This window comes from Tinamus guttatus, unplaced genomic scaffold, assembly GCF_059628265.1.
Source record: "Tinamus guttatus ecotype Peru unplaced genomic scaffold, ASM5962826v1 Tinamus_guttatus_pri_ptg000125l, whole genome shotgun sequence".
Classification (NCBI taxonomy): domain Eukaryota; kingdom Metazoa; phylum Chordata; class Aves; order Tinamiformes; family Tinamidae; genus Tinamus; species Tinamus guttatus.
In genome coordinates, this window is record NW_028288659.1 from 5,854,542 (window position 1) to 5,877,169 (window position 22,628).

A 22,628-nucleotide genomic window follows, 5' to 3' on the forward strand; every position below is an offset into this window, starting at 1 on the left:
TCCCCCCTATAGCACAGAAGAGGAGCAGCAAAGGGAAGGAATGGCACTCTTCATAAAATTCACTCCATATTGCTTTGGGCTGGAATGCAGTCTGGCCCCAAATGAAAAAAAAATCTTATTTCCCACATTTATCTCAAACCTGATCAATGTATTGTAAAATTGGCACTTTAGTGTGCATCACTTATAAATGATATTTTCCTATATAAGCGAAGGTAAAAAAATTCCGCTCAAGATCTCTGCATGTCAAATGTTTTGCAAGACACCGACTCTTTTAACCAATTGAAATATATCTACCTCTCTTTTGTAGCTATTTATATAATCTTTACCATCTGTCATTTCACAATAATTAATGGGCACAATCTTCACTCGTTTCTTTCAAGCAAGCAAGCATTGCTTCTCAGAGAGAGGCACAAGATATATTAAGCAGTCTGTCCAAATCACTCAGAGTGAGCCTGCAGTGCAATGGAAATCTGAATGTTGCATCTGTCTTTCAATTTTTACACACACTAGTCATGTTTTTCTATCCCTTTCCAGCCTAACAGCAGTTCGGAAAACTTGCAGACCTCCAACAAAGAAATTTTAGGCTATATTTTCATACTACTAATTCTTGAGGTTGGAAGGCACCTCTGGATATCTTCTTGTCCAATTCCTCTGCTTAAGCAGGATCCCCTAGAGCTGGAGGGCTCAGGATCATCTCCAGTCTGGTTTTGTTTGTCTCCAAGAATGGTCTCCAAGACCTCTGTGGTCAACCTGTTCCAGTGTTTGACCACCCTCACAGTAAAGAAGTGGGTTTTTGGTTGGCTGGTTGGTTTGGTTTTATGTCCAGACTGAAATTTCTGTGCTGCAATTTGTGCCTTTTACTTCTTGATCTGTCGCAGGGCACAGCCAAGAAGAGTCTGACTGTGTCTTCTTTACACTCTCCCTTCAGATATCTACATATCTTGGTAAGATGCCCTAACCCCTCTCCTTTTCAAGCTAAACAGAACAAAAAAGGACACATTGTCTGAAGCCATGTCCCCATAGCACACACCGCAAGAATAAGCCCTATCCTCACAGTGAATACCAACAAAGTTAGCAAGGATGTGTTCCCAGCATGTAACTCACAGTACCAGCGCTAGAATGAGTAAATATATGCAGAAATGTACCAAATAATAAAGAAATACACCAAAAAAGGCCAAATGGACAAACAGACAAAGGAAAAGTATGGTAAAAATGGCAAGATTAACTTTCATGCCATCTGCTATACGAGCAATAAGGCTTACTTTCAAAGGAAAACACTCAAAGAGAATTGCAGTTTAGATTTGATTATATCTCCTTAAGCACAGGAACAAAAACTCCTGCTACCTCCAGAAAGGAGAACGATTCCCAAGAATTCAATCCCATAATTAATGTAGTGCTATTTCAGTTCAATTAGTTAATCTACATCTAAAAGAGTTACCTCAAGTACACACTCGCAAACTCCAATATATGAATACATATATAAGTACCACTTGTAAATAATATCCAGTGCTTTTTATTTTGTTTTTACTTAAAATGGCTATGTCAGGTTTGGGCTTTACATTATCTCTGTATGCATACCGATTGCATTTATAAATGCAAACCAATATGAAAGTGTACCAAAGCGGCTAAGAACACTAGCAACTGCACAATGCTGTACAAGCACCATAAAAAACCTGACTATTTCAAACACAGCACACAAACAACCTCCTTAAGAAGTTCTGACATGATAAAATAAGAATCACTTTTCATTTCAAAATACTTTCACTACACTATTGTTCACAGTTAGAAAGTTTTTCTTATGTCAGAAGCATAGAGCTTGCACTCTATGAATGCAATTTTGATCTCAGAGCAGAGGGCTAAATCTGAAAAAAAGATGGAGAGGAATTAAATTATCCGAACAGTGGACAGAGCAGGTTTCAACAACTGGTCTGTATAGGTCACTTGTCAGGATCAATGCTCACTAATGCCTGCACTGGAATTGCTGGCCTGGACTGAAGCGTTGGCAGAAGGAATTGCTCTGTAGGAAAGAGGGAGACTACTCTTTTCCCCAGCCTCTTTAAATAAAAAAGAAAGGATGTTGCAAGCAGTGTGCAAGAAATCTAACCTCCAACCAGCTAAAGTCAATGGCGATCTTCCACTGATCCACTGGGCTTTGAATCCTGCACAGATTGAATTTCACACAGCAGGTTTATATCCCGACAGGTTGTGTCCCCGGGATGCGGCTGATGCCTCTCTTAGCTGCGAGGACAAGGCTGACCAGGGAAAGGCTCATCGCCAGCCTCGGCCCCTCTGTCTTTGCTCTTAAAGAAAGAACCCGGTCCTTAATTTATCACCAGACAGGGTTTGCATTAGCAAAGAGAGTGCCAGCTTTCTCCTTTCTGATCTTTGCTTTGTCTCATTCCTGATCGGTAAAACACTTTATTTAATGAGGAAATATTTGTGCTTCCTTGTAGGTTGCCTGCGTTTCTCTTAAGCTTCCAGTAGAGAGGCCAATTCTAAGCATTGCTGACTGTGACCGTAACTTGTTTATAGCAAGCAAGAACAGCTTGCCTCAGTTTTGCCTCTTTCACAGTGAGGATGTTTTCCTCAATAATTTGAAAGAATTTGGAGGAAATTAGAAAAATGTGTTTGTATTGAATGACTATAATTTGTGTTATTGAGAACCTTTTCTACGTCAATAACTCAAAAGCAATTTTGTTTTTTCGACTCAGAAGACAAATCCTTTCATGCTTAAGATATAATTACAGCTACCCCAGCACCTCTATTCATACTTGTACTCAACTACGGGCTCTGGTTACTTACCCACTCTGTTTGCTCCTGACAACATAAAAGAAAAAGAAGAGACAACACAGTAATTATTACAAATAATTCAGCTGGAACGGCAATTGGAAAAAAAAATACAACAGTAAAATGATTGTATTTACTTTTGAATGAAATGTGTAAGTTGGATCAAACTGCCAAGCCTCAGCTGCACAAAAAGGGAGCTGATTCTGCTGCTAAAAAGGCACAGAGTTCTCTGCAGATACTCAGGCCAACTCTGAGAGTTAAGAATTGCCTGAGTAGTAATCACAGAGACCAACTGCTGAAGAAACGAAATTATCTGGCAAGGGCACTATGGATGAGAAAGGACACTTTTGACACAGCATTCCTGCAGTCTTCACCAGATACTCAAGATCTAGTAATATGTAGCACTTCTACACTAAAACGACAGGCTAAACCTTACATATGGGTTCCAAGCCAGACGAAGAAATAAAAATATGGAGTTCCCTCATAAGATGAAATGGGACAACACCAAATCAGGGTCATGGAATTGAAGACAGATAGGTTGAAGCAACTCATAAGACAGGTGTCTTGCCTGAGATAAGCTTTGTCATAACATTATTTTATATATGTTAATCTAGGTATGATTTCTGTTTCCTGAATAAAACCAAGGTACAGAAATATACACATATATAATTTTCTAGTCACATTTCTGCAGTTTGTACTGTGTTTCCTTACATGCTCATTAGAGAAGCAAGCCTGCTCCATCACTTCTGCACTTGCAGAAGGAGTCCATGTTATGAAAGCTGCAAACCATGCACTGCTTAACCGGCTGTTCAACTGGCCAAGGCCTCATGGTGTATTTAAAATGACTATCTTACATATGCCTCTAAATGTCACCTCTTCAAGATCAGCATAAATTGAAGAATGCCAGCTATGACCTGAAGTTCAGTGACACCGTGGCACCACATTCTTCAGCAGCTACCTTTACATCTCAGCTGGTACTTCATTAGACACATGGAAAAACACTCAATGTATGGAAGACTTTTCATAATATAGATGGTATTTTTTCCTTCTCAGTTTCTACTACTACCAAGACCACATGTATTAAAAACAGACCAGGATATTACAAGCTTCTTTACCAGATATTTTATTATCAGAATTTTCCATAGGAAAGCTATCCTGATTCAAGCCAAAAATCTGGCAAACAAATCCTCAAGCAAGGCGCAGGCTACCTAAACTCAGAAACAAAACTTTTTGACACAGTTAACCACACACTTTTAAACTGGAATATAATTTAACTTTAATTAAAAAAAAAAAGTCATTTAGCAGTGTTTTATCAACTCCTAAGTGAGGAAAGGAGTAAAGTTCCCACGTGGGAGCTTTAAGATGAATGGCCGCATTTTCAGCAGTAGAAATGTGGTTCTCCATACACATTAAAAAAAAAAAAACACACCGCTATTGATGTATTATCACTGTATTTTCCTCTTTCTAAAGCATAACATCAAGGCGCCTTGATGTCTGAATTATAACTCATCTTTAAAACTTTGAGTTCTTTTTTTTTTCTCTTTTTCAAATTGCAGTTACAGACACATGCCCGTGCTGTATCAAGGCCCGTGGTGAGCCCCACTGCACACATAACTTTCTCCAAAACTGCTGTGAAGACAGCCACAGTGATGCATAAATCAGAAGAGCTTTGCCAGGGGGTGCAGAAGAGAAGAAGGAGGAAACCTCCCTCCAGTTAAGCCATTCGGTTCAAAAGCATGCCGGCATGAAATGAACGTGTAGATCTTTGGTTACAACAGAATAGATTAAAAGGAAATTTCTGCGACGCAAACCAGAAATTTTAATTGCCAGATAAGCTGTTAGAAAAAGTTTTATCTATGCCAGGAGAATGCTACTATTGCACACAAGAAGAAAATGTAACAAACCTTTCTTCACTGCTCTGCGTGGTTTGCCCTCATTTGTTGCTGCTGATGGTCTTGCAGTTTCTTCCCCTGTCTCTCTCCCACTGGACTGTTCACTTGCTGTGGAGTCAGCGTCTGACGGAGAAATTCTGCCACAAACACCAAAAAAAAAAAAAAAAACAACCAATCAACACATAGTGTAAGCTTATAAAGGGGCAGCCTTCTCACGTGCAAAGAATCCTGTATTAATGTATCTTGTGATGACCGCTACTATTTTCTAAGTAAATTCATTATAAATAAACAGTTAGCTATTCATTACCATGATCTTACTGTTATCATGTGTGTGAAAACTGTTTGAAACAGTTTTCTCTTATAAACATTAAAAGTCCATGGGAATATTTTCCTGCCTGATTAAATATAGGGCTGTTCAGAAATCCAGCTTTAATGTACTTACCCATGCAGTCACAAAATCCTTAAAAATACTTGCTGCCTACAAATTATGAGCCCAGACTCTGCTCTCCTCCAGTCTGTCCTACAGAAACATATCCACAACACTGTTATTAAAATACCTATCTTGTCCTTAAAACCTTTTTGGACACTCAGGAGACAGAAATACCATTTATGTAACTTCATTTTTTTCATCTGAATAATTGCAAGCGATTACAGAAAAATCTGAAGAGATGTGATTTTCTCCATCAGAATGATTTGGTTGTGAAACGAATCACACCATATGAAAAAAAAAAAAAAGGATAAATACAGGACAAACCCCACACAGCTGACACCAAAGCTGGTCTTTTCACACGGGACTGTCCCTTTGATCCATGCAGGAGGTAATCATCTTAAGTGTGGACTAGTCACTGCCCTAACCGTGTTAAGTGCAGGACTGGCTAGCGCTGGGTGGATACGTGGGCACGTGTCTGAGGCCCCCAGCTGAACGCCAGGCTGCCTGGAAGGCACAGGCCAAGACACCTACTCTCAGCTAGACAAGCTCTTTGAAAGTTAAACCTAATGCTTGCAGCAAGCAGAGCTCCCAGCTCAGCTTCCCCTTTTCCCCTCTCTGGATAATGCCCTGATAATCCAACACTCTACTTTTTTTTTTTTTGTCTCTGCAGGCTTGTAATACTAATCAGCCTTATTTATCTCAATAAAATATTAGCAAGGGAAAAAAAATAAAGAGAAATGGTTCTCAACGAGCTTACAGATCTGCACCATTGCACCTTTTCTTCTTTTCTACAGTGGAAAGAGGGGGCAGAGCTATCTTCTCCATCATCTTTTTCACTCTGTCTTGGTGCAGTTAAACGGCATGGAGATCTACTACTGACTGTTCCACCTTTGTGTGCTTTGCTTTCCTTCATATTCATTCCTCACTCTATCTAAATTGCCAGGAAATATGTTACAGGAATATACAAGTGTCAAGTGAACAGCAGTCTTCCTTCATGGTAACTGCTGTGGACTATTCAATTGTCGCCTCTCCAAACAAAACAACAGGTCCCACTCTGAGCCAGAGCCTAAGGATGCAATGTTTTCTGAAAATTAGCTGTCTTTCCCCATCCCCCCTTTTTTTAAAGCAATATGGAAAGCACTCAGGCACCACTACATTTACTGGTATGCAACAGAGTTCTGAATTGCGTTATAATGAATCAGAAAACAACTGAAACAACATAACACTCTACATTATCATTTTGCATTTCAACTTCCCCTTTAGGGAGTAAATGTTTCAAATCTAGGCTGACATGGGCATGTCAGCATGTTACAGAGATGATGGTAACATCTCCATAGTTAAGCCCAAAGGGAGGTTTGCATTTAACAGTGGGTAAGGGATAAAAGGGAAATTCTTTGTACAGCAGCTGGAAGGGTTTGAATTTAGAGTCTATCAAAAGCAAAATGTTGGCTTCTGAAAATTTTCATTTTCTGACTTATTCTAGATGAAATACTGCAACATTCTGAAACTAAAATTTGTTTCTTATATTTACTTGCATATGAACACACAAACGCACCTTCTGCTCCCCAACATCTTAGGCCACTTTTGAACTTTTAAAGAAAAATACCAGAATCTTTGTCCTTCTGATTTCTATCAATTTAAGCTACATTTCCTTCTCTTATTTTCCTATCCTTCCAGCCTCCCACTGAGTGGTGGTAATCTATAGTTCAGGAAGCCTATGGGGAGGTGGGAAGTCAGGCCTGGCAGCTGCGATGAAGGAAACGGCGCTGCGAGAAGCCCATGTGGGGAAGATGAAGCAAGAACCTTAGAGCAACGAGGGCTTTGGAGGAAGCGCAGAAGGTTCAGCAGAGGAGCAAGCTGCCTCACGGAGACCTGCAGCACAGGAGGAACCACCAGCAGCTCCTTTCTCATCTCATTCGACACTGCTTCTACATTTTCTTTTCTCCCACACTGCAATAGCACATAGGTAAAAGCACAGGAACATGCAGAGCTGGAGACAAGAGAGTGTGAAAAGGAGGGAGGGGAAGAATTATTGGGAAGCAGGGCACAGGGGAGTTTGGTCCTGCTGAGTTGTTTGTGATTCATTACAGCACAGCCTTCCTCAGGGCTCCATGTTCTTCCTACCAACTTCTCTCGCACTTTTGCCTTATTTTTTCTTTTTTGCACACAGATCCTTCCTTACTGCACAGCTTTGTTTCAGCTTCTCTCTACAGACACAATTCTTTCTGACAGGACACATTCATTTCATTTGATGCACGAGGAAGTGTAGGAAACTACCAGTGAAGGATGACAGTCTTTCCTCTTTTTGCACAGCTGTAAATTATCACTCCTTTTCCTGACCAAAACAGGTTTGCTGTGAAAAAAAGAAAGGATAACCGCAATGGAAAGCACTCATGCATCCCCACGAGATTTTCTATTTACTGCTTATTTTTTGAAAATCTGACTTATCATAAGTAAACTGGACACTTAATATTATTAAAACATAAATTGTTATTACCTGTCATTGTCTTTCATTTAACCATGTGCTGCCTTGTCAGCAAGGGGTCCCTACAAAAACACGCTTTAGTGTCTCTACCAAACAAGCAGTGTGTTGACTCCAACTAGTCCGGTCCTAAAGAACTCTTTTAACTGGACATGCTGCCATTAAGAGAAAAGTCACAGAATCTCAAAATGGCTGAAGTTGGAAGGGACCTCTAGAGATCATCTAGATATCCAGGAGGGACACCTAGAGCACATGACACAGGGCGGCGTCCAGGCGGGTTTGGAAGATCTCCAGAGAAGGAGATCTTCTCTGGGCAGCCTGTTCCAGGGCTCTGTCACTCTCATAGGAAAGAAGTTCTTCCTCACATGGAGATTAAATTTCCTGTATTTTAATTTATACCCATTATCCCTTGTCCTGTCACTGGCTACCACCGAAAAGAGTTTGGCCCCATTTTCTTCACATTCTCCCCTCAGGTATTTGTATATGTTGATAAGATCCGCTCTCAATCTTCTCTTCTCCAGGCTAAACAGGCCGAGCGCATTTAGTCTTTCCTCATATGACAGATACTCCTGTCCCTTAATCATCTTCGTGGCTCTCCGCTGGACCCTCTCTAGAAGCTCCACATCTCTCTTGTACCGGGGAGCTCAGAACTGCACCCAATGCTCCAGGTGCGGCCTAACCAGAGCTGAGTAGAGGGGAAGGATCCCCTCCTTCGACCTGCTGGCAACGCTCCTCCTCATGCAGGCCAGGATCCCATTGGCCTTCTTGGCCACAAGGACACACTGCTTCCTCATGATTAACTTGTTGTCAACCAGAAATGGACACCAAATTCTCACAACCTGCTAACCACAGAATCATAATGGTTGGAAAAGACCTTCAAGATCATCAAATAACAAACAATAGCTAGGCATAACCGGTGGCCCACTAGAAGTGCTGATGCTGAAGTCTGTCTGCTGAGATTAACCTGCAAAATACGATAATGACTAGACATTCATAAACTGTAAACTACCACAAGGCTGTTTGTCGTCTGTTCACTGACCTCCCTCTGTGTCGAACGGTCTTTGAAGGCTTTGAGGAAGTCTTGGACTTGGGGCTGGGCACATCTCCATTTTCAGATGGGGTAGTATCCTTAATAGGTCCTGGTAAAGGAGCCGGCTCATGGATAATCAGGACTTCATCTTTATTGTGCTGGCCCAAATGCTGCTTAGCAAAATCAAAGCCTTTCACATTGGGGGCCTGTAGCTGCGAGAGAAGAATAAAGACCAAAACAAAACAAAATAAAACAAACAAAAAGAACCATGAGTGAGGATGAGTATGAAAGCTTTGGTTAAGATCTGCAAACAATGGTCACTAGGATGATGGTCAGGACATGGTGCTCTCAGGAATGTACATAAGAGGGTTGGAAGGAAAAGAAAACATGACTATGTCCTCTTCTTTCAGAAGTTGATACTTAGTTTACAAGTCCATAGCAGCAAATCTAGTGAGAAAAAAAAAAAAAAGGCCCTTCTGTTTTCTCTACGTTTCCCTTTCCTCACAGTTTCTTCAGATTTAACGTTGTGGGAGAAGCTTTTTGTATACCTATGGATGCAAGGGTATACACACCTGTGCGCAGACTGAGGCAACTGCCATTGACAGGCCATCTTTTCATTTGCTTTGTTCAAAATGAGTGAAGTTACTTTAAATAATTTAAACAAGTTGTTGCAGTCTTCTTCATTCTGAACATACAAACAGCTAGTTCATCTGAGGAAAAGAGAAACATTCTGCAGATCTGAGTTATAGGGCAGCCTGGCAATGAGTTTTCAGTCAGCACAGCTGCCTCCAGAAAAGCAGTCAACATCCAGCTCTTAGGAACTTCATACTGCAAAAGACTTTCCAGGTTAGAAAAACCAGAGATTTATTCCAGGGATCTTATTTAGGATTACGGATTCCATTGGAATCTTGCTAAAAAAAGTACTTAGAATTAGGCCTTTCACTTCCATAACTGTTTTTGTAAAATAGTTAATCTTCTGCTTTCTAAATGAATTGATTCAGATTTAATTGGATTACAAGAGTCAAGTTCCCCCCCAAAATTTTGGGGCTTCTGCAAACCTAATGGAGAGAAAGATTTTCTTGAAGTCATATTAATTTTTTAAGTAGTTTGGAAATTGAAGGTGGAAAGAAATCTTGACAAGTCTGGTTTTAAAAGCGCATGCACATATCGTCACTGCATAGTGGACACAAAAACCCCTCTGTGTGTTCCTAGAGCTAATTTCCTGCAAAGCAAAGCATGTGTTGGAGTGTGTTTATGGGTGCGTCGGGTTCCAGATGTTTGTATGAACCCCCTTTCATAAAGCTTGGCATGCTGACATAGCTAACTACAAACAGACTCGTCTGATAGCGTGCCAAAGATAAGCTTGCCTAAGGAATATTCTGAAACAATCTCTTCAAAATATTTTCTCAGCAAGCAAACATTTTCCAAATGCTTCTTAGAAAGGACTTGCAGAGGAGTGAGCTGCCTAGTTGGACCGGTAGATGGCAATAAAAGCTCTCCTGTAAAAACTAAGAATTACCAGGATGGCTAAAGTCTTGGAGCTCATTTTTCACAGGATGAATACGCTTATTATTTGAACAGATGATCTGGATGTCTTCCACTATATTCCATTTTCCATGGGCTTTACAACAGTCCCTTCAATTCACCATTCTGGGTGACTCAGTTATTGAATTTATGTAAATCACTGCAAGCACTGATGCAAGAAGGCACTGTTGATTTAGACCAGGTGAAGATTAACTGTTTCTTTATTTCCTGAATCACAGCCACCTAGTGAATCCCTCTTGAAACTTAATCCCTTCAAAGTTTAAATATTGTATTCATGGTCTTGCTCACTTAAAGAAATCCATAACGTGTCATTCACAAACATTCACAAATTCCCTGTTCTCCTCTACACATTCTCATCCTCTTTGGAGTGGACTCATTTCATCTAAGTTCTTAAAGACATCCCTTTAATCTAATCTGCCTTGTGTGTGTCTTCTCCCCATGCTTCCCCAACCCTCTCGATTAACATCCCTTACTTGTAGTCTGCACTTCTGTCTTAACCTTCTTGGCCATGCCAGTTATAGCCTTTGTCTTTAATTGTCTCTCTCCACCTTGCCTTTTCTTCCAGTAAAAGAGTTTTGACCTAAGGTGTCTAACAGCCTCTTCCTTGCCTAACATTCAGACCATCAAGTCTATTCTCATCCTTCCTAGTTTCAAGAGTGACAAAACAGCAGAAGATTTAACTTTCCTTCTTAATCTTCAGCTTAATTTGTGTAACTCAATTCTTTCCTAATTTTCTTCCATTTTCTTGGTTTATCCACTGTGTTCTCCACCTACATGAGATTGTAATCATCTTCTCTCTTTCCATCTCCTCTCTGTCATTCACGTGGTTTTGGTGAAATACCAGTAAAAATTTAGGAGAACCTTCCTTCAACTTATATATACATATAAGTATATATGTATACTTATACATGTATATATATATATGTATATATGTATTTTTTATGTATGTTTTTAAGAATTCTGTAGCCTTGCTTGCTCTACTCCAGCTCTTCCTTGATATCTGCTAATTTAAGCTTCAAAAAGATAAAACTAACCCCCAATCTTTCACCAAAATCCCCTCCATTGTCTCTTAAAAGTGCATCATCTTCATCTTATGAGTTATGAATTCAATTTTTCCTTGGAGATACCCATACCTCCATTCCTTTTCTCCAAAACAGGTCTGAAGTAGAAGCTTTCATTTTTGCTTTCAAAATTATCATGCTACCTTACAGCATCCTCTATTTTGATTATTGGATCTTCCTTTGTAAGTAGCCCCACCTCCATCTCTGATCTATTTAAAACATTATTTTTTTTCTGTATGAAGATAATTCTGTGTATGATATCCTCCCTGTGAGCCATTTCAGTGGTTCCTCTTCTTCTAACCCTTTTCATATTTTGACCTTCTCAGCTATAAAGCCCTGCCTCTTACTCCCAGTTACCACGTCATGTATTTCACTGACTTTTCTCTCCCCAGGCCTCTTTTGCTCCATCAATGAGGAGGGACTTCACAGTGCGCTAGATAAAGTTCTTTCAGAGAAAACCTGGTGCTTCTTCCACTCTTCTTCAGCATCCTTGAATTGACCTGCAAAGTTACTCCTCCTGTTATAACAGTGTCATGAAACGGGGTGTAGGGGGGAGCAATGATAGGATGACACACAACAACCATCCTAAAAAAGACAAATGTGCTAGTAATGTTGGAAGTACTAGCATGACTTTGCCACAATGGATGACACACACAGTGGCTAAATTAAAATTGCCGAGTATCTCAAGCGCACATTTCAACATACCTTAGAGCTGACTCTAAATTCCTGCGCTTGTAAAACCTTTGGGGGAGTAAAACAACATGTATTTTTTTAAACATCTTTAAACTTGACAATAGAGCCCTATTCTTAGCTGCAATCTAATGTAACCTTTTGTCTAAGAGCACTTACAGAAACAGACACATTTGTGTGTACATCTTACATACATAAGAGCGGATGTAAGCACAAATGTTTATCTGCAGACAGACCACACAGAAGCTGGATTAAAAGTCTGTTAGTACTACAAAGGCAAACACTCAGACTCTAAGAAATAGCACAGTTAAGCTTCTCTGAACAGGCACAATTGGATCCTCTCATGTAAAAGCATCACATGCAATTTTAGCTGTATTATCATAAATCTGCTTCTTCCTTCTTGCTCTCTTCTACCCTGCTGGATCCTTGGCATAGGCTGCGCCTTCTGCTATTAGTCAAAATTGGGTAGAACACAGAAATGTTATTTGTAGAATCTGGACACCTACATAGTTTCATGCAAAAATTGTCAAAACCGAATGATGCAGCGGATATAAGAAGATAAAGCATGTTTTTTACAACTCTATAGATTTTATACCCTTGACTCAGGTGGAACCTTTTGAGAACTTAGGTGGCAACCTTTAATAAGTCTCTGCTGAGCACACACAAGCATCCTCCTCGATGGTTTATAACTTGGTGAGAAGGTGGCAACTCACGCGAACTGGCAAAAGCAGCTCCCTTGCCCAAAATAACCTTGTGGACCTTCCTTCCCTCCTCAGCACCCCTAAAGACACAGAAGTTGCACTAGAGCATCTCCAACGTTCTAAGACTTTTAAATTTGGACAGTGAAATACATTTTCTCTTAGCCTTGCTATTGGAAAGAACAAATTGTTGTTCTTAAAAAGTGATTCCATATGACACTAATATCAGGATAGAAAACTACTGCCTGAATGATTCAAATCTGGCAAAGTCATGTACAGCTGTATGATAAGATTTCATGATACCTCCTACTAAAAAAGCTTAAGTTGGCATTACAACTGCAATCAATATTTGGATAGTATAAGACATTGTAGGCGTGTGAGTATGTGTGTACGGATGAAATAAACATGAATAAAAATACAGTATCAAAAATACATATATTTAAAAATAGACATGAATATAGAAAGATTGTTCTCAATACAAATAGACGTATTTTTTTAAAAAAATAATGTCTATTATTTAAGATAAATCTAGAAACAGTAACACAATCTTGGATGTAGAAACAAGAACATTAAGCCCCCACTGAATTAATTTCTTCGTCTTTCAAAACAAGTGATGCCCTACAGCGGGTTGGATGGCCAGTGCTCAGCTGAGCACAGGCAATGGGAACAGCACAGGCTCATCAGCCATGCACTAACACCCTGGCCACCAAGGAAGGCACAGCGCACACGGGTGCTGACACTGCCATCTCTGTGGGCACTAAGACAGAACTAGCAACTAGCAACGTGTTTTAAATGTAATTCATTAAACAGGGCTTTGATTTGTTGTATTTTTAAATAGACATTTGTGAAAGAGAAAACTACCATGAGGTTCACCTCCAACATAAGCATGTGTGGATTAATGCACGGGGAAATCTAAGGGGACAAAGGTTTCAAATTGGAAGGTCAAGTCAGTTATTTAATTCTGTAGTTAGGTAGTGAATTTTTTAAAAAGCTTTGAAACTCAGTTTTATAAAAAACAAATAATTTCTTCAAAAGCCTACAGACTTCAAGTGTGCATAGCTTGGTAAGGACTTATTCCATGCTGGCAGCTAAGAGTTTTCAGTACTGTCTACATCACAGAAAAACTACACGGCTGCCAATATGTTGTTTTCCTAGATGCAGATACATGCCAGGAATGACAACAATTTGTTTTCTCAAGGCAGTAAAGGCTGCAGGTCAGTGAATAGTTCTGCAGAAAGCAGCAGAGAAGAAATTCTCTTACTCAGCATTCTTCCTGTGGTTGCTCTAATTAAAAGTTTGGGTTGTGTTCAGTTTTGGTTCAGTTTTATTTACATATTTATTTATTTATTTTTAGGAGTAGCAGTAGCATTTGAATTTGGACATAAGATGAAGAATAATGTAGCTAAGACAATCTTCTATTGATTTTATATTACTTTTTTTGTAGAGACAGAAGCACTGAGCAGAGGCTGTTAAAACACATTTTTAATTAAAGATAGGAGCTAAGCATGATTTCAAAAATAGTATTTTAATGTTGGCACATAATCTACGAACAGGACTGGAATCCCTGTAAAGAAACCCTGGTGACTTATGGATTTATTAAATGCTAGTACATTTAATAAACATAAATTCTACATGAGAAGATAAAGAAACTTAATAGAAAAAAGTGTTTTCACATCTACTAATTTATATGTAACAAGTAAGTGAGAATCAGTGTGCTTAACACTAATAGGTGCTGAAGCTGTATGCAAGCATTCTGATTGAGACTCCTTAAAATTATTAAATTTAGGAAACTTCCTTCCATAATCTAAGATTCACAGCATCAAATGCATCTTTGTATTCCAAGAACACCTAAGGGTGCCTAGGGAAGCACGAATACACTGCATTACTGTCCTGATGCACTGGTAATGTCAAATGGCTGCAACTGCCACAGCAGGCTTGCTAAGGCCTTGTTATTCTTAACTCACTTGTTTGAGCATGTCCCTACTATTTCCTCAGAGGTATCCACGAGTTCTTGCTCCCAACGGGATTGTTCTACCAGATTCTCTGCAGTGACTAACAGTTGATATTTTAAAACACCTATCAATAAATAAAATTTAGAACTAGTGAGGCATGTTCACCTTTCCCATTCAGTCTCATTTTATTATTCAGCTCGTTATTTCATTCCCACCCCACATGGAGCACAAACTCTCCATGACTCCCCTTCAACACAAAATCCTTTGGGATCACCATCAGGGACTGCCTGTGATTTATGCAAAAAATATATATATACATGCAGTGTTGGATTCAAAAGCAATAATGCATACGAAATTAAAGGTACAAGAGATGTGTGTTGGTCAAAAGGTATGTTAGAAGATGACACAGAAACAGAGCTGTGTCTCCATAGCCTCCTAGGAACAGTAATAGGGGTCCATTTGTATTTTGAGGTCTTTTTGTGCTGCAGACATAGCTTGCTTATGAAAACAGGATATGTTTCAACCAACTTGTACCATAATCACAAACTCCTTCCTGATTACTTTTAAAAATGACAGCAACATCACTGGGAAATGCGCAGAGCTGCGGCCTAGGAGAAGACACTTATCTGAAAGTAAAAAGATTTCTAATTGTTTAAATATTTCTGCTTAGAAACCATGTACATTAGGAAAAGGCTGCCTTCAGGCAGTTCATTTTATCATTTTTGGAGTGCGAGACCATCAGCCTCCCATTATGACTGTGTTCTCTATGGCAAACCTTAGCTCAAAACTGCAGGATTTTAAGTTTTGAGGGCCAAAGGAGTTGTGCTTGCAGAACACTTTGCATTTTCTCACATTGTGCCACCTATCTCTTGCTTCAGGCTCCTCCTCACTCCTTCCACAACAGCACTGCTGCTAACTCTCACTGCCACAGGGAAGAGCTCAGGCACTCAGCAGACACGTCCCTGTGGAGAAGGACCGTGCTCAGGGTTGCAGAGGGTTCTACCATCAAATCTGGGGAACGTGGAGCACTGAATCAGCAGAACTGGCATGGAGAACGAGGAGAACAAGCTTTTAAAAAAGGCAGTGGACATCACCTGGCTCTTCTCTCATCCTCCTCTGAAAAAGCAAAACTGCAGTTGCCAGCTCACCACTGTACAAATATTAAGTAAAGAATGAATTCTGCAAAAAGTACCACCTCAGGAATTTTTGCCCCAGGGGTATGATAAAACGCAAATAAAGAAACCCATAAATTTACAAGAACTTCATAAAGCCCAAAATCCTTGAAGACTCCTGTTCTGGAACAGCTTCTTACAAGAGATTCCTTGTAGTGGTTTCCATCACTCCCACCCTTCTCTCTGCATTTCTTCTTGCCACATTAACGTTACTGTGACAGCTCAGTAAATTTGACAAAATACAAGAAGGACTATGTTACAAATTAAGAAAATCTTCTTAATTTGGGAAGCAAAAAGATACTTTTCATAAGAGGGCTCTTGCTGTCTGGACTGAACGCGTACACAACACATTCCAGAAACACCTTCTCCCCACAAGTAAGGAGGAAAGTGCTAACAAATTTTAAGATAGAGCACAGATAAGGCATTTTAATTTATTTTTCAGTTATTTTGCTGGACTCAGTGAACAATGATAACCCTGTTGTCTTGTAGCTCAAATACCTATATATTTAAAAAGGGCTTATAGTAAACAACATTCATACATATTTTAAACACTCTATTTACTGAAGAAAATCTACTTGCTGACATGAAGCCACAGGGATTTTTTTTCCTGTCTTCCTCATGTTCCTCATTATCAGTGACTACTCTAAAACTAAGGATAACCTGTTGCTCACTGCAGGCCCAGGGATCCTTTCAAATGATGCTGCCACTTCATGCAGGGAAGATAAGGGAAATGAATGAGCCAACTGTCAGCTCTGTGGCTGCAAAAGGCTTCCAATGACTTTGTCACTTTGCTACAATCACAATGTGAATTGCAAAGTATTGTTAGGGAAATTTCTCACTGTTCTGCAACAAGGGAATAGCAACACTAAAAGCTTCGGCAACAGTGATTTGACACAAGCTAATTTCCTTATTCCCAAAATAGCTAAAATCCAATCTAAACTCTCTATTACCTTTTAGTAGGAAAATCGGGACATTCCTCTACTTGTAATATAACACCAGTAGCCTGTTATATTTAAGATACTGTCAAGCTAGTATGTATTTCAGTATGTACACACTGTGACTGTAGTCACCATATATATATATATTATTGTATGAGTCCATGGGTCAACTACATTCTGAATACCATTATGCTGTTCTAGTCTTTCATTCCAAAAAAAGACAGGAAAAAAAATACACCTGTCTTTTCAAAAGCTAACTCAAGAATCAGTTAGTTCAAAGTTAAGTTCAAAAGAATGGCTGATTCAACTGACTGGAAAAAGAGAGGACTGGTATAGGAATGTGGCAAAGATCTGCAAGATCAGGACTGGCACAGAGAAGGGGTCTAGAGATCACCTGTTCACTGCCCCCTCCAGTACAAGGACTAGGGGGCATCACATACAATGAGAAGGTGGCAGGTTAAAGAGCAAGATGACCTGCTTCATAGAGCATGTTATGGAAGTTGCTGTCAACAGCTTAGATGGCTTTAGGAGAAGGACTGGACAAGTTCATAGAAAGAAGAGAAACCTGCACAGGGTTGCTAAATATCACCACTACAGGCACCAGAACATGAGTGAGCCACAAATGACAGGGTCACTGAAGGCAAAGAGGCATCATATATACTTGCCCTGTCATTATTCCCTTTATAGACTTTTCCTGTGGGCACCAGGCTAGCTTATGTTTTGGTCTGATCTCCAGATGGCTACCTAAATCTTTCTAAAAAAAGATGGTGACATTTTACCTTTTTTTTTTTTTTTTTCCTAACAGAATAAGCAGTGATTTTAAGTGTGGCATTTTAAATCCACAATTTGTCAATAGTTACTCCACATTATAGAAGTTAACCACAAAGAGCTCTTGCAGAGAATCCACCATCAGATAAAATGAATCACTGAGAAGCAATTAGCATGTTGAATACTGTCTTGCTAGAATCCAGCTATTGACTCTGAAGCAGCAAAACCTGTAAGCCAATTTCAAAATTAATATTTTGGAAACCTAGTTAGGATTGCTATTAGAAATGAACAACATTTGTTATGCAAACAGTAGGAACAGACAAATCTGCTACAGAAACTCCTGTCACTTTACAGGTAGCTTTTAGAAGACTGGTGTCAGCTGCTTTTCTTTACATGAGTCTCTTTTGACTGGAATTATTCTGAAATGCAGAGCTGTTGTCTCCACGTTATACAGATGAACAAAAGCAGTGCAGAATGTCAAACCATCACAAGTGTTTTTTTATATCAGGAGCAGAAGTCTAGTATTTAGCCTCCAGCAGGGCTGCCCTCTTTGATCCTAGGAAGATTCGAGAGGCAGTCCACTGAGTACACAACAATAAGCAAAAATCTCAATTCAGAGGTGTAAAGTTATACCTGACACATGACATTTGGGTATCAGATGTCCCCGCTTGGGGGGAAAATAAAAATCAACAAAACTCTATTTCAGACATTTTGCAGAAGGCATGACTCATTACCTGTAGCTATGAGTGACACACGGAGCTCTGACTGGCTGTCACGCAACACAGATTAGGACAGACATGCAAGAGCATCCCAGTGATTACACATTTGCTGAGGTTTGCCAAAACGTGATGTAATTTGGCAGCCCTCCAGCTCTGATATTATTTGTGCTATGGCTCATGAAGAAGGTGGGGGACACCAAGGGTTTCATGGGGAGCTACTCAGCCCAGCTCTCCCCACATGAACACACAGGAGAGACACTGTGCCAGAAAGATTGCTGAGACCTCGAGCATCTTATTGGGGCACACAGGGCACTGACTGGAAAGCAGTGTCTCCTGACTAGAGAGGGAGACTTTTTTTTTTCCTCTAGGGTTTTAAGGTGTAAAAACTAGCTCCTTGGCAAATCGGAACCAAACAAGCATTCCCTCCAAGTCAGCACTATAAAGGCAATGACTTCAGCATGTCCAGCATTTGCAGGAGGACTTCCAAGATCCTGTAAAGAAATGAGCTTGTCCATACCATATCAGCACTGATATTCTTGTTAGCAGGGAAGAGAGCCTTGCCATGAATAACTGTCAGGGGCTAAAACCACCCCTGAAAAGCCATAGCAAAGTATTTGACTTTGCCCTCTGAAAAGCAGGGAAGGTGAGATCCATAAGGAACAATGTTTCATTTTAATTTTCGGATGCCCAAAGAGAGAGAGAACTAATCTTTCCAATTCTATTTGCATTACAGATAATATACAGAAATGTTTTTTTCCTCTTCATGGAAGAGGAAAAGGGTTGACAGTATTTTCTCACAAAAATGTTGGTACTCCAGGAGAGAATGAGGAATGAGGGCCTGGGCAAAAAGCGACATTTATCCATTTTCTCATGCAGAAGAAAAATGACCCATGGCAAAAATCCAACTATCCATAAAGGCAAAGCTTCTTTGCAATAAAGAAAGTTCACAATGCGATGACATTTGGTGGATATAAAAAATGGCAAGAGAGAAACCTGTAGTGTACATATGCCACTCATGCATCTTTTTACTTCCAAAGGCAAAGACATCTTTATCCAGGATGAGAACCCAGATCACATCAAGGCGAATTTCCTGCAGAATACTGCAGCTTACACAGCAGGTCATGAATACTTGATGTGCCCTTCAAACATCACGTCTCCATCTCTTGAAAAGTCATCTTTGCACATATCAATGGATCTTGCCTTAAAAGACCTGTTTCCTTAACTGCCAGTATAGAAAAGTTCCAAAATAAACTTGTCTTAAATACTTGTTTTCTCCATCTAATCTCCAGAACCAAGAATGAACTGTAAGATTTTTCAGATACAGTTGACCCTTAGAGGAAGAGGGACAGACTAGCTAACCTACCAGGGTCTCTTCCAACTCCATTTTCAAATACTATTTTCAATTCAAATTTTCCCTGTAAGTATAAATGCAGAATCAGTAATTTTCTCAGTATTTTGCTAACATTGCACAAAACTTTTCTTTCCTATATACAGCTATATTTATAGTCACTTAGGTAGAAATATTTGAGAATACCCAAAGTCTAGACCATCCCTTAAGACTTTGCACCTCGCATTCTCATTATCAGCAACCTTAGCTTGGTTCGTGCTCAGGCTACCTATGTATCCTTAGCAGAAGGTGGCATTATTTTTCAGGAAGGATCCTGATGTCATGCTGTCTGCAAGACACCAATTTTGTGATGCAACTGGGAAGCCAGACGGAGAGAACAGGAACTGGTGGGGTAGAACAGCAGGGCACATTTGCTCTGCACTGGTCACCACCTTAGAAAGAACATGATCCTTTATACCAGCGTTATCCTTGAGGGTGATCTGGCCTTAAGGGTGGACAGCGGGAGCTGGTAGTGAATCTGGATTAATGCCAGACTCGAGGCTGCCCTGGCACATCAATACGATGTGGCCTCGGGTGCTTAGATGATGTTTCCTCACAGCAGGAACCACCAAGTGCTTTTCAGCACAGGTCAGCCTGCTGAAGCGGGCAGATACGTTACTATCTCCTGCCCCAAGGGCTTCTCCGCAGCAGATGCACCAAGCTTTGCCCAGGGGCCAATGCAGGACAGCTGTGCTAGCAGGATCCTCTGCCTGGGGTGGCTGAGGAGCGAGAAAACCTGACACAGGCTGTGCTGAGACCTTCCCCTCGGCGCAGTGCAACGGCAGCGTACGCACAAGGCGCGCTCCAAAGGCAGGTAGGCTCTACAGCCAAGAGATAATAGCACCTTCCTTCCTTCGCTCCATTAAAAGATGTGATGTGAGCATATGCAACTTAGGAGCTACTTTAAATGATGGTGATTAAAACAGAGAAGTCGTATCTATCTAGGAGAAAGAAACAAAAAGAAAGGAAACAAAGCCTTTGTGGAGACAAATGTTTATGCATACAAGATGAAAGTTAAATCTAAAAAAATTATATTGCCCAAGTTCATTTCAACGTATTTTCAGATAAAGCCATGAGGAAGGGACTAAAATGACACGTATGTTTACAAAATCCAGGAAATTTGTAGCATCTTCTGAACATCTTTCTTAAGACAAGAATGCAAATCCTGTAAAACTTGTGTCTTACTCTCATAATTTGCAGAAAAGTCAGCGGCATCACCATACATTCACAGAAGTTCCCTAGCCTGGTAGCAGGAAGATATTTCCTCAGCAGTGTGAAATGGCACCACAAGCCGCCTCCTCCTCCCACTCCTAACCCTGCATCAGGCTTTAAATCACAGGTCACATCATCCGGCATCTTCTACTACTATAAATTCTATCAGGTTTTATGCCCACTGATCTGCTATGGTAAAACAGGTCATTAAACACACTGAAGAGCAGACTGGTGATACCTCTAGATATCCCACCAGTGCAAAATGATATCCTATTTCACCTGAATATGGAAAGTATCCCCGTTTCCAATCTTCCAGATCAAAGGGATTAAGATTAAAAAAAATCAGCACATTTTCAAGTGCAAAACATTGTAGACTTACTACATGGCTGACAAGAATTACGTTCTAATTCCAGTGTGGGCATACCATGTATATGTTAATGAAACACCTTGATATTTACACATTTCATTTCTATATTTACTTTTTAAAACGCTTATTTTTAAAGATTGATATTTGAGAGAAGAGCTAAAACCACAAATGTGCCTCCTCTACAATTTCTTTTAAACAAAAGAGAACAATTCAATCTCAAAAAATATCAAACAGTTTTTTAATCCAAATATCCCTCCATCTACAGATGTAGCGCAGGTCTTCACTTTCCTTTGGTACAAAAGTCAAGGACTAGAAAGAGGAAAAGGAAATTTTGTTTTGGGGGCGGGGGGGAAGATCCAAACTGTTTTTAAAAAATGAGTTTATTACAGCTCCAAACCCCTGATCACATGACTTCACTTCTTTGACTTTTTTGTTTGCATTTACAGCAATAAAACTATTAAAAAAATAGACATAAGCAAAAGGCAGGACCAGGATAACTGCACTTCATCATTTTAATGTTGTTTTGACCATTTGGAGGTCTCAGTACTTGCTCAATATGTCCTATTCTGACTCAGAAAAAAACACTTTCTGTTGGAAGACAAGACACTAAGAAAGCCTAGAGCCACCCTGCTACCAAGGAAGCCAGACTACTACTTTTATTCTGGATCTTCACCCAAGGAGAAAAATGGTTCTGGAAATGGATTCTGCCAATTGCTTAATGTGCCAAGTGATAAAAATTTAAGACACTTTTTAATGCTTTACCTCATTTAGTATTAAACTGTGAGCCATCCACTGGTACATGAAAGTTGGACTAGAAGCCCTTAGAGGTTCTTTCTAATTTGCTTGCACAGAAGGCAAAGTGACAGGCTCTTAGGCAAACCAAAACAAGTCTATCACACAAACACATTCAAGTGCGTTGAATGATTAAAGAATGATTAAAGTGAAGAGGACTGTGGAAGAAAGGGAGAAAGAAATAAACAACAAAAAAAATCAAAATCTGAGTCTATCAGTAGATTACCCTCAAACAATGTAAAACTATGACAGATGATTCTGGCCTACAGTCAGCAACTACTTTCTTATAAAAAACTTGAGACAGCAGCGAGGTACTACAGATTTAGGTCATGAAAGAGTCTACCAAGGATACTGATCCTCTCCCACCTTTTTCCTATGACCATTCTCAAAATGACCTTAAACTACTATGGGGAACTTCATCAATCCAGGTCAGGTAAAGCAACAACCATGGCTGAAGTTCATCACAGGGCGCTACTTGTTGTTGACCTTGTTTCTGATACTCATTGTACAGTGGCAAGACAAGTGGAAGCTGCTATTGATTTGTTCTGACTGCTTTTGAAGTGCAACAGCTTTCTGCTCCTCTCATCTTTCACATCATTAATTATCCTGAGAGAGAGCATGGTGTACAGACAAGACTTGTTACAGCGGAAACCGTATGACTGAACACGAGGTGACAGGGCTAAGAATATGACTATGGTACCACAGG

At 39.9% G+C, this 22,628-nt stretch overlaps 1 protein-coding gene across 1 annotated transcript in view; it reads right to left on the bottom strand.

Annotated features, from left to right (window-relative positions):
- The window catches only part of KIAA1549 (KIAA1549 ortholog), a gene marked incomplete at its 5' end in the record, with an annotated part of 74,611 nt that overhangs the window by 19,916 nt on the left and 32,067 nt on the right, over nt 1-22,628 (bottom strand). Inside the window, 3 exons of the mRNA XM_088521683.1 lie at nt 2,803-2,817; nt 4,692-4,816; nt 8,631-8,833. Coding sequence (XP_088377809.1) covers nt 2,803-2,817; nt 4,692-4,816; nt 8,631-8,833 — 343 coding nt within the window. The remainder of the gene's footprint in view (nt 1-2,802; nt 2,818-4,691; nt 4,817-8,630; nt 8,834-22,628) is intronic.